Source organism: Pantherophis guttatus, chromosome 3, assembly GCF_059756535.1.
Source record: "Pantherophis guttatus breed Tessera chromosome 3, ASM5975653v1, whole genome shotgun sequence".
In the NCBI taxonomy this organism is placed as follows: Eukaryota; Metazoa; Chordata; class Lepidosauria; order Squamata; family Colubridae; genus Pantherophis; species Pantherophis guttatus.
In genome coordinates, this window is record NC_142065.1 from 53,616,234 (window position 1) to 53,629,594 (window position 13,361).

The following is a 13,361-nucleotide window of genomic DNA, read 5'->3' on the forward strand; positions in this document are numbered from 1 at the left end:
ACATGCATTTAGTTTGGCTTGCAGTTGCTTAGGATAAAGCATCTTGAAAATCTTTATGAGGTTTTCTTGGATCATAATTTAACACAATTCTTTTGGGAACCCCTCTTGAAATAGCACTAAGACTTCAGACCTTTGCATGCAAATACAGAATAATAGAGTTGCAAGGGACCTTGGAGGTCTTCTAGTCCTACCCCCTGTTCAAGCAGGAAATCCTATACCATTTCAAACAAATGGTTGTCCAATATCTTCTTAAAAATCTCAAGTTTGGACCACTCACCACTACTGCCAAGTGTAAATGTGTAGATTCAATCTAAAGTATATAACTCTGCAGGATTCTATGCAAATATGTCCCTGAGATCAAAATAGCCAATTTTATATTGCTAAAGAGAAGCATTGAAGCACAAATGATTAGGCTCAAATTATCCTACTTGAGACATGTTATGTGAACATCTAGATTCCAAGAAAAGGCTCCAAGGTAGAAGATAAAAGAAAAGAGAAGAAAAAGATAACCAGTTGCAAGATAGATAGACCTATTTACCTTTTAAAAAATCTGAAAGAACAGATTAGGGACAGATTTTGACATGCTCAAGATGTATCAGGAGATGTAGCTCCAGCTATTGACTGTATTGGTTGGGAATTTGTTGTTGTTGTTGTTGTTGTTCAGTCACTAAGTTGTGTTCAACTCTTTGCAACCCCAGGGACCATAACATGCCAGGCTCCCTTGGTTTGGAATAATGATAGTTAAAAGTCTGGATTCTGGAGCATTCAAATAGAAGGATGTTTGTGTAAAATAGGTCATGTGGCTAAGCTAGTTAGCTTCCAATCTATCTTAATGAAACTGTTGTCTGAACCCAGTAATTAAAACAAAAATGAGAGAAGAGGGAAGCTAATGTTGGCAATCTGGTTTAGGATTCAGAAGAAGTTTTTGAAGGTAATGAAAAATAAACAAGAAAATATGAAAATAAGGCTGAAAGGAAGGGTGTAAAAGAAAAAGCTGGTGGGGAGAAAAACATGTTTGGGTTTCAACTATTTATTTTAGACAAATCTCAGTTTTGGTTACTTGAAATTTACAACAAATGAATGCAAAAGTTTTTAAATCAGAACTTGAGTCTTCTTTGCTTCCAATACAAGAGCATTCAGTATACAAACTTTTGAGAAAAAGTGGTATCAAATTATCAGCTTAGTTTATTTGTATCCATCAAAGGCTATTCCTGGCAAATGCAGCTTTTCTACATTATCAGATCCTGCTTTTTCAACTCTACAAGCTACCCATTTGCTCTGCAAATTGAGAAATGAACAACGGATAGAGTTAAAGTAATAAATCACTCCTTCAGATTGCTAATAATACAGGGAACAGATTTGCTTGTTTATAACACATGCTTTGCAAGTGAACATCATTTTGTTGAAGACATCCCATTGTTAAGCAGTTTCCATTATTAACAAAAGCAGCTGCATGCATATTGATAGAATATATCAAAGACATTTGACATTAAACCTTTTGATTAGGCAGATTTTTCACAAAAGCAAATTGAAGAGTAAACTCTGGAGAATCAGACTTGTTAGGGCTAGGCTTTCTAATCAAGTTTTAATTCAGCTTGCACAAACATGCAAATGGTTTATACGATATGACCAGAGACTTTCTGAGATTGCTCTTGTGTTTTAGTGCTAAAATGATAACTTATTTGACTATTTATCTTCTGCTTTATTTTCTGCTTTAATTGGTGGGAAATCCCAGCCACTACTTACCTACAACTGGTATCTGAGAACAAAATGGAAACTGATATTGCACTGCTAATTTTCAGGGTTATGTTATAGATCTTAAGAACTTGGACATCATTTTAAAAAGGGCCATTGCTTAATATCATAGGAGTGTTTGAGTGTTCATATATTTCATATATCAGGCACCTTAAATTAAATTAATTTCTGTAGTCTCACAAATGAGAAAGATCAGTCCTGCAACAGTATCAAAACAGGAAATAGAAAAGAACAGCTGAACTAGCATAAAACTAGGTTTTAAGAGTCTTGGGAAAATAAAATATTTTCCCTTGGCTTTGAAAAGTGGGGAGATAGTAGTTATTGAGTCCATATTGTTGACATCTGCTTCTTTGAGGAAGAAAGTTGTGCCCTTAGCCTTAAAGGAGACTGTGGGGTGTCCTCAATATGCTACTTATGATTCCAAAGATTCTAGACAAATTTCATCCAGTCTCCAACCATCCCTTTTAAGGAAAGGTTGTGGAGAAGGTGATTGGGCTTTAGCAATAATCTTTGAGAAGATGGTTTATCTGAACCCATTTCAATTGGTTTTCAGGCTGGATCACATCAGGTGTTCTTTTTGATGACCTGTGGTAGAGCCAGGATGAGGCTACTGCATTTTTCTTTGTGTTCCTTGATGTCTTTAATAATTTTAATCATCATATCCTTCTGCACTGGCTGCAAGTTTTTTTTGGAGGGAGCACCATTTTGCAGTGTTTCTTCTTTCTTTGTGGCTGATTCCAGATGTTAACATGGAGGAGAGATGAAGCCTACAGTCTTCTACTTATGGGGAACCACAAGGGTCAAAATTCTTACCCTTTCTGTTTAACATATACATGGAGGACCTTTGGGTCACGTATTATCATAACAATGATGACATCCAATCATACATCTCATTCCCAGATTGACTAAATGATGCTGTTGAAGTCATGTTCCAGTGTCTAGAACCTCTGCATGTCTAGATGAGGAGGAACAGATTCGGGCTCAATCTTGACAAGACTGAGTAGCTGCAAATATTTGGATCATCTAGGTCTGAGGATGTTCCATTATTGATCTTGGGTGGGATTGCATAACTTGTTTATACTGCAACTGACAGGTTCTGTTCAAAGAGGAGGTGGTAGCTGTGGCCAAGTGGATCTTTGCACAGGTGTAACCAATGTGCCACTGGCAACTTTTCCTGAACCTGAAGGCTTTCAGGCAGCCACTCACACACTAGTCACCTCACAAATAGATTACTGTAATGTGCTCTACTTAGGACTGTTCTTAAAGAGCACTTGGAAGTCCAGAATGCAACAATCTGGACAGTGTGGGGCATGCTTCATTATTTCTGCATGATCACACTGTTCTCTGAGCTGCACTGGTTACCAGTTGGCTTCTGGGAGCAATTCAAGGTGCTGGTTATCATCTATAAAATTATTCATGGCATAGAGCCTTTTTTTTCTTCGAGGGACCACTTATCTTTGGTTGTTTTTGCCTACCCAGTGTGATCAGGGAGAGTGGGTCTGCTCCATGTCCTATTGATTAAGCAGTATCATCATGTGGGAATCAGAAAGTGTGGGTGGCTTTTGGAATGATACTCATTCAGACATCCAGATGGCTCCCACTCTGATGACGTTCAGGAAGATGAGCTATTCTTCCAGGAGGTGGATAGAGTGAAGGTTGAGCCCCTGCTGGATGATATGTGTGTGGTTATACTGTATGTTGTTTTGAGAGCCTCTCATGATTTCCTTTTGTGTTTTGTATTTTTTTTACTTTTAATTTGTAATCCATTCACAATCAGGAGTTATGTAGCCTATAAATGGTATAAATACTACTAGTAGTATATATAGTTAGTTATACCACCAAATCCAAGTGCTTTGCTTCAGATGGATTTGTGGGAAGATGGATTTGTGGGAAGAAATTCAATTGGGTTTGGAGTAGCTTTGAGTCTTAACTAATTTTGAGAATTATGGAGAAGGTAGGTGGAGAATATATATGTTTGTTGATCGATATTCTTTGCTTCTGCTACAGGAGAGAACTGTGAAGTGAATTCCCGGTTGGGCCGCTGTACCCCTGGTGTCTGCAAGAATGGTGGCACCTGTGTCAACCTGCTGGTGGGTGGTTTCAAGTGTGACTGCCTTTCTGGAGACTATGAGAAGCCGTACTGTCAGATGAATACCCGTAGTTTCCCGGGCCACTCCTTTCTTACTTTTAAGGGGCTGCGCCAACGCTTCCATTTCACCATTGTTCTCACGTAAGTACTTGGCTTAGGAAAAAAAAGAAGTCCAATATAGTTTTGCACCTATATGTACATTATTTTGTCCTTCCTTAAATTTTCCTGACATTCTGTACTATGAGCCAGCAGGGTAACCCTCGTAACTATCCCTGTTTTTAAAAAATCTATTTCATTTTCAATTTTTTTTTAAAAAAATAGCTAGAATATGAAGTCCTGAGAAAAAATATTTTAAATATAAAATATAATTAGAAAAGTATAAATGTTTAACCAATTTTCCAAATATAATGTTACAGAATTAAATGTTTGCAAATAGTAAAGTTTTTTGGGGGAAATCCCCCCCCTTTTTTGAAGCCAAACTAGATGGACTATAATTCCTTGGATAATATATTCACTTTCATTGAAAATAAGTTCTATAAGTTTAAAAAATGTCCCATTGTGTCTAGATGAACCATCTTCTACTAAACATGTTTAAAATTGTTGTCTTAAAAGTTTTGATACAAAATTCTGCTTCATCTTCATCATATTTTTTTCATGCTGTTATTTTGGACAATTTAAAAAGATTTGAATATGGACATTATGTGTCAGGGGAATCAGCTTGATCCAGACTTTTACCCACAGCAGGAAGTTGTATAGGTAAACACTGATGGTGTTCGCTTGTATATCTCCCCACTCCCAACAATTGCTGTCTGTATTAGATTTGTCTGTGTTTATGTATATGGAGGCTGAGAGCTACCACAGGCATCTGGACCATATAGACTGCTTAATTTCTTGGATCTGTTTTGTTCCATTTTCAGACGTATTGTGCTACCTGTTGAATAATCAAGTGTCTTCCTCTTTCTGTATTAGCAGTACTGTTAAACTAGAAAGGAACTTTTACTAGAAGGAAGCATAGCAAAATTTTTGGGATTTGTGTATCTCACTTCTCATTCTGTCCTTTCAGTCTAAATGGGCATATAAGTACTGTATTTGTCGTAAGGATGTTATTTGCTTGAGCTCCTCTGATGAGATTATGGAGCCTTCCCCATTTCCTGGCCTTACCACCCATAATTATTCCAATTCCATCCTTTTTGTTAGCCTAGCACAAAGAAGCCAGCCAGCCAAAGCCTTTTTGTCCCCGGCGAAGGGTCAGTGATCTCCAGTTCTGCTCTGTATACTTGTCACACACTTTTTCCTCTGGGACTGTGTATGTGTGTGGGGGGGATGGGGGAAAACTGCCAAGTGCTGACAGTCTAAAACGAATCTACCTAGGAGAGCAATTCTGTGTGTGGTCACAAGGGAAAGGAAGATCTGGTTTGCTCAGATGGGAACCATATTTTTCAGCCCTGACAGGCTTACCATTCACTGTTTCTATGCGGGGGTGGGGGGTGGGGTATCACTCCCCACCTGCTGCAGAAGGGGTTGCTCCAATAACTCAGCCCCTTGGTAATCTGGGATCACACTTTGGTTTGGGGAAGAGACAAAAACAAAAATGGCTGATGCCTGATTTGAGAAACATTCTATTGTTGAATACAGGTACTGCTCAACTTTCAACAGTTCATTTATTTGACCGTTCAAAGATACAGTGGCACTGAAAAAAGTGATTTATGGCAATTTTGCACACTTACAACCGTTGAAGCATCCCCATGATCAGGGTGAAATGCTACCAGTTTGAACCGGTTTGGCTGAATCGGTAGTGATGGCGACGGGTGGTTCGGAGAACCGGTAGCGACCCACCCACCTGGTCGTCATTACTTCCTGGTTTTAACCAGGATGTAACCTGTTTTTTACCCTCTGTGCATGCGCAGAAGGGTTTGCGCATGCGCAGAGGGTTCACATGTGCATGTGACTTCCGAATCGGTAGGGAAAGTAAGTAGATTTCACCCCTGCCCATGATCAGTTGATCAAAATCCAAATGCTTGGCAATTGACTCATATTTATGAGTGTCCTGGGGTCATGTGATCTGCTTTTTGTGACATTCTGACAAGCAAAGTCAATGGGGAAGCCAGATTCACTTAACAACCGTGTTACTAACTTAACAACCGCAGTGATTCACTTAATAACTGTGGCAGGAAAATTCATAAATGGGGCACAACTCACTTAACAAATGTCTCAATAACATAAAGTTGGGGATTAATTGTGGTCATACGTTGAGGACTACCTGTATAGTAATTCATCTAGGGATATACATATACATATATGGTTTTAATATTGGATAATCAGTTATGAAGCACATATTTTTTCTCTTTTTTTTAACCAACCTTATATGTGTTACAAATGTCTCTCTATTCTTCACATGTTAGATCAGAACAAAATACTCTTTATCAACCTTAATAAAATAGAATATGCTGAGCAGGTGTAATTTCACATATTCCACTGAGGTACTTAAGAGTCCAAGTATATCTGCAGGTATAAGAACAGAATGGGCCTCTGCTCATTTGATTCTAAGCATGTATGTTGGGAAAGAAGCATGTTGTTTTTAAAGAATAGACAAGTGTGTATTTGAAATAGCAACAATAAAACAAAAATTTGCAGCCATGCAGAAGTTCGTAATTGGCAATTGGCTGAATCCAATTATAATGTTTTTTTTTTAAATATTAAGAAAAGTTGCTTTAGGTAACCGGCAGCAGCTCTAGATTCCCTATGCCAATCCAAATATTAACTGACCTCCCTTCAACTTTCTGAATGGCAATTTAGGAGTAGGGTTCTACATTTCATTAGTAGGTATACCTTTCCTACTTCACAAGGTTGATTTGTGCAGGGCAAATGAAACATTCAGAACCAGTAGTAAAGAGCTCATATCTTAAAGGAACGTGTGGATGAGAAGTTTTATGCAGAGAACATGGTGTATCTTTTTCAATGTCTGAGTACCGATCATGAAATGTATAAAATGGGTAGAATTCAAAGGTGGTAGAAATTAATGAAGATATATAATTTGTATAGTTTGTGCTTTCTGACTGTTCTGAGCTGGTGCTTATTTTAAACATTCATTATTACTTAACAAGCATGTTTTTAAAATCATTGGGAGATTTTAAAGGCTTCCATGCTCAGAAATAGTGTGTATTTTTACAAGTGTGAAACTGTATCATTGATAGCTAAGATGCAAAACATATTAACTGACCTATTTGAATGATGTTTTAGTCTCTTTTTTTATATAAATCAGCCTACATAATAAATACAGAAGATGAGAATGAGAATAGTAGGCCCACCTTAGGCCCACCTTATACATAGGTAATTCTGGTTGTTATACCGAGAAGCATTCATGTCTTATTTTCCCATTTGCAATTAGAAATGGTACATTTTAGGAATGAGTAACAGTAAGTAATAATGCTCTGATAAAAGCCTATATGAAATAATCAACTAAATTTATAAATTATCCATTTTTAGTGGATTTAGTTCAGTTCAACTACAGTTGATAGGTGGGCATATTGATGTCCCTGAAATATAAGAGAAGATAAGAAGGTGATATAATTCTTGTTATATTTATCAGAAGAGAAAAGATGGAATAATTTGACACCTCTAAGCTTATTTGTTGGGATCTTTGAGTTCCTTTTTCTACCGGATTTCATTTTTGATCTGGTGCCAGGAAGCTATAAGGATTGAAACTAGTAAATGGATGTTCTTTGTTCTACCAGAAGATTGTAGAAAGCAAAGAAAAAAGACACCCAGTGATCTGACTATATAGACAATTAATATGTCAGTGTGCACAGTTAATTAAAGAAAACATCATCCTAATTATAGTGGTTTTCGGATGATTTATTTCCATTTCTTTTTAGACTAAATCATAGTAAGCAACCTTTGAGTGCCTGATGATCAACTGAATTTGCTCTGGAGACTCAGCAGTTATGTTAAAGCGGACATGACCATGAATGTGGAAAGGAGAATCTTTTGCAATTTTTTTTTTAAAATAAAATCTTCCACCACCAGTAACGGAGTAAAGAGGGCACCTAAAAATGGCATGCCAGCAATCTTAAAGTTGAAATAGATTGGTGGGGGTTTTGATTTCATAATTACATGGAAGTTAATGAGTATCTGAATCTTTCATCTAAATGTACATTTTGGAATTTTGTGTTTGCTGATGTTAGAAAAACTGACCATTACATTAAGAAAGTAGAAGTTTCATTATAAATCATCTAGAAGCACTAGTGTACTGTAAATCAATTGGACATTTAATTTAATTTAATTTAATTTCCAATTTATATACCGCCCTTCTCCCTGAGGACTCAGGGCGGTGTACAGCCAAGATAAAAAACATAGAATACAAATATTAAAACATTTAAAAATATATATAAATTTTGGCCCGAAAGTTAAGAATCACAAACTAATTAAAAGAATTTTAAAATTTTAAAAATTTCTTCTTAAGCCAACCCGGCTTGTTGAAAAAGATAGGTTTTCAGGGAACGACGGAAGGCATTGAGGTCCTGGATTCTTCTTATCTCCGGGGGCAACTGATTCCAGAGGGTGGGAGCCCCCACAGAGAAGGCCCTCCCCCTGGGGGCCACCAGCCTACATTGTTTGGCTGATGGCACCCTGAGGAGGCCCTCTCTGTGGGAGCGCACGGGTCGATGGGAGGTCATCGGTAGCAGCAGGCGGTCTCGGAGATAGCTAGGCCCTATGCCATGGAGCGCTTTAAAGGTGATAACCAACACCTTGAAGCGCACCCGGAAGACCACCGGGAGCCAGTGCAGCTCGCGCAGGAGCGGTGTTACATGGGAGCGCCATGTTGCTCCCATCACTACCCGCGCTGCTGCATTCTGGACCAGCTGGAGCCTCCGGGTGCTCTTCAAGGGGAGCCCCATGTAGAGAGCGTTACAGTAGTCAAGGCGAGAGGTGACGAGGGCGTGAGTGACTGTGCACAAGGAATCCCGATCAAGAAAGGGCCGCAACTGGCGAATCAGGCGAACCTGATAAAAGATCCCCCTGGTAACAGCCGTCAGATGTTCCTCCAAAGACAGCTGCCTATCCAGGAGGACTCCCAGATTGCGAGCCCTTTCAGTGGGGGCCAAAGACTCGCCCCCAATAGTCAGTGATGGAGTCAACTGACTATATCGGGACATCCCACTGTATTTCCCAAAGTAGCCCATCAGTGCATTTTCTCCTCCTAGCCACGTGTGAGGCTACAAGTTAAGTTGTGAGGTATGAAGCAGAATCCAGTTTCTAGATTGTTTGGCCAGAGCTTTAATCAGTAGCTAGCAAAACCTTTTAATTTATACTGAGCACTTTCCCACAAGCTGTGAAGGTGTGATTTTCTTCCAAAACAACTATATTATTTTCTGGATATGTTTGGATCAATTTGCCCACCAATCCCTATTTCTGTTATCATGGTTTCTAGCTTGACTTAACAGAAATCTTACTCTTCTTGGACTTCTGGCTGACGTTGCAGCGAGATCGGATGGGAGAAGCAGGTCTCCATGCTCCCGTGCCAAGTTCTCCCCATTGGAGGGCTCCAAAAGGAGCTAAAGCCATCCTGGAGGGGTGGTAAAGAAAAGAAGGGCACCTTGTAGGTCGCGGAGAGTTGCATCTCTCCCACTTGACCCAGGGCTTTTCCCCTCTCATCCACGACAAGGAGAAGAGGCAGTCATCATGGCTGCTGTGAAGTTGGGACAGCCAAGGCAACCAAGAAAGTGCAGGAGCGGTGTAGATGAACAGTCATTGGAACTGGGTGAGACGATTCCTTTTTTACCTAGAACCTAACCCTAAAAAGAAAAAAAAATTCAGGAAAAGAGATATTCTCAGAACTATCTGTTAAAGCGGCAAATGACTACTGAGAGAAACAGACATGAAAGAAAAGAACTAAGAGGAGAAAAGTAAAAAAAAACTTCTAAAACATACAAAATTGGACTTTTAAACTGGGTAGGTATTGTTTTTGGGAAAGGCATTTTAAAGTGCTGGAACTATTTACTTAATAACTGACTTTGCTTCCATAAATGGAATTGAAATTGGATTAAATATTTGTGAGATCTGAGACAACGCTGAAACCTAAACTGAAGGCACCGCCTACTGATGAATGGAAAATATACTTTGCCCCTACAAGTCTGGGAAAATTTTTGATAAGAGAAATAAATAACATTTATCTGGAGGTGATATCTACTGTTAGAGAAATAAACAACATTTATCTCCAGTGATATCTACTGTTCTATATTTATCAACTTTATTACTACTGGAGGTTCAATTGTGAGAACAAGGAAGATACCTAAGTAAAGTGACTTTTGAATGTTAAGATATATGACTAAACCTATAGAGTGAATATAAGGAGATATTTGGAAAGCTTCCTGGACTATCTAAATGGAACTGATTGAATAATCCTGGGATATAAAGAACTATGATTATTGTACTCTCTGAGGAGCAAATATATGTGGTTTTGGCCTATTGACCAAGAGTGAGACTTATTAAAATAAGACAAGATACTCCACCAAGAGGAAATGAGTGGAATTTTAAAAGAAATGGCATTGATGTTCCAAAGTATCAATGACACTGTGACAAAAAACTACAGGGAGATAAAGAATCTAATGCATAGCATAGATGGGGAAATGGAAAATATTCTACAAGGGACAATGAATAAAGATCAAAATGTCCAGGAAAGGGAGGAGACAACAGAAAAAATGGAGGAAAAGATAGAACAGACAAATCAGCAAATAAGGCAAGAAGACAAGAAGGAGAAGACAATAAAGACAATAATGACTGATAAAACAAATCAAGGAAAAAGTATGTATGCTCAGATAATATTGGCATTAGAATGGCACATTGAAACTCTGAACAACTAAATAATGAAGGATTATATTTTAATACAAATGTGTATTAACACTAAGATTACAAAAGTCTGACTAATGTAATAAATATTATTAATGTTATTATTATTTATATACCAATATACTTATTATATTTATTATAATATATTATTTATATTAATGTTATATACCCAGATGCCACACTGTTCATGTATTGATGTTGATGAATATTTAAAAATAAAATAAAAAATATACAAAAAAATAAATAAATCTTACTCTTCTTGTCCCATTTCTTGAACTTGACCTGGACACCATGCTTTCTTGCCTCTTCCTCAAGACTATAAATATATCTTGGGCTATCTCAGAATTTCTTTTAAGGACTATGACTGAGACTTGATACTTCTTGTCATTATGTGCCCAGTAACAATATGTGACTCCAGAGTCTTGATTTTGGGAGTAGTAATCAAATTCTCATAATATTCCCAGCACATCATTAACCATTTGAAATGACCACTCTGGCTTCTTGCTGATCGCTTCCAGAACTTGAAGACCTTCCCAACAACATTGGAGAAATTGTTATTTCATGCTTATTGTCCTTTTCCTTACTCTTACTCATTATTTATATACAGTCACAATGCAACCAATATGAATGAATGGAGGGTTGAGGGGAGGAGTGGTGGGGGGAGTTCCAGGATGACTCACAGCTGAGCCAGCCTTTTGGGCACTCCTTTGTATGAAGGAACTACATGTCTAATCACAAAGGAATGCCTTTGTTAAATCTAGCGTGCTTCCTTAGGTAAACCATGGCACTCAGCAACCAACAGTTCCTCTGAGGCAGGATATCTCCAAAATTTCTATGTAATAAATTTTGTGAATTCCACATGCAATGGGTCTGTATTTGTGAATGTTGTATATATGATCTCTCTCTTTGTGCGAATGTTTTCAGAGGAAAATTGTGTGTAAGCATATGGGCTCCAGTGATAACAGTTCGGGATACAGTTTCTGTTGCTTTGTGTGGGAATCCATTCTGGGGGTTTTCTAAACTCTTTTTTCATCTTTTAATTTCATAAGGCATTAGAAGCTATTGCAAGATTTCTGACCAGACAAAAATTCTAATAATTCACGTCCTACAAATCACCTTAGTTCTTATGAGCATCTCGCAATGGGCATTGGGATGCTTGGAATGAGGCTCAGCTTTCTCTTCTTTTTGGGCAGGTTTGCCACTAAGGAACGGGATGGCCTTCTCCTCTACAATGGGCGTTTCAATGAACGGCATGATTTTGTTGCATTGGAAATCGTTCAAGAGCAAGTTCAACTTACTTTCTCAGCAGGTGTGATTGTTCTCCAGTATATCTGTCAATTTGTTTTAGCTTATAAACATTCCACTTTAGGTTTTACTTTCTGTACCTTATTTTTCTAAATCTTTAGCAATATTCTCCTTCACTCAGCATGCTATAACTCTGATGCCCTCACCGCTTCTCAGAATCTTTGTAAAATGATGGGGAAATTATTCTTTTTCTCCTCAGACTTTATTTTTAAAACCTGAGTGGTGTTTCATCTTTCCTTCAGGAGAAACCACAAGCACGGTTGCCCCATTCATCCCAGGAGGTGTGAGCGATGGACAGTGGCACACTGTCCACCTGCACTATTATAACAAGGTAAGATTATTTTGTGCTGAACTGCAACAGGCCTAGTGTTGAAGTACCCAGCATAGCAATTGTCTTGGGATCTCTGAAGTATTCTGCTCATTTTATGCCAATTTTCCCACTGGTATCCCCCCGGGTACCATGTCATTATCTGTAGTTGGAGATGTGGCTTATAGGGGAAGAGGAGGATATTTTCCATGCCCATGAAACATTCAAGAACTAAAAGAAGCTTTTGATTGTGCAGTCATTGTCAGGATGGCTGCCTCGAAATGTTCATCTCCTATAAACTGCCGGATATCTCCAGCTATTAGTATTCATAGTGCTCTAAACACAGAAGCATGGCGGGGAGGGGGGAGTGGAGAGAAAACTGTGGTGGTCCCAGCATGATTGAGTCCAAGAAGCCAATCGCTAAATAGGAGGATGCTGACAGGGGGCAAGAAGAGGTGAACAGCTGGTGCAATTGTCACAGCCTGCTTCAGTTAATAAGCACGGGCCTGAAAAGGCTGCCCAGGGGAATGGAATGGCATTGATGGCTGGTGGGTGGGATCGGAATGGAGGGAATGATACTAATCTGGGGGAGGGAAAGGAGCAATAGAGAAGTCCTCCTGTGCTCTATAGTTCAATCAGAATCAATCAGAATAAAGCTGGAAGGGATCTTGGAGATCTTCTAGTCCAACCGCCTTCTCATGCAGGAGACCCTATACCATTTCAGATAGGTCCAAGCTTTTCTTAAAAACCTCCAGTGATGAAGCGCCCACAATGTCTGGAGGCAAGCTGTTCCAGTAGTTAATTGTCTTCACTGTTAGGAAGTGTCTCCTTAATTCCAGATTGCTTCTCTTCTTGATTAGTTTCCATCCATTGTTTCTTGTCTTGCCTTCTGGTGCTTTGGAAAATAAATTGACCCCCTCTTCTGTGTAGCAGCCCCTCAAATACTGGAATACTGCTATCATGTCACCCCTTGTCTTTCTTTTCTCTAGATTAGCCATACCCAAATCCTGTAACCGTTCTTCATATATTTTTGTCTCCAGGCTTTTAAACATCTTA

General features: G+C 38.7%; 1 protein-coding gene across 6 annotated transcripts in view; it reads left to right on the forward strand.

The window, feature by feature from the left end:
- CELSR2 (cadherin EGF LAG seven-pass G-type receptor 2) overlaps positions 1 to 13,361 on the forward strand; it is a 99,821-nt gene that overhangs the window by 41,689 nt on the left and 44,771 nt on the right. For all 6 annotated transcript variants that reach the window (XM_087889585.1, XM_034414755.3, XM_034414753.3 and 3 more), the window contains exons 3-5: positions 3,763 to 3,985; positions 11,887 to 12,002; positions 12,241 to 12,329. In XM_087889585.1, the coding sequence (XP_087745711.1) occupies positions 3,763 to 3,985; positions 11,887 to 12,002; positions 12,241 to 12,329 (428 nt within the window). The remainder of the gene's footprint in view (positions 1 to 3,762; positions 3,986 to 11,886; positions 12,003 to 12,240; positions 12,330 to 13,361) is intronic.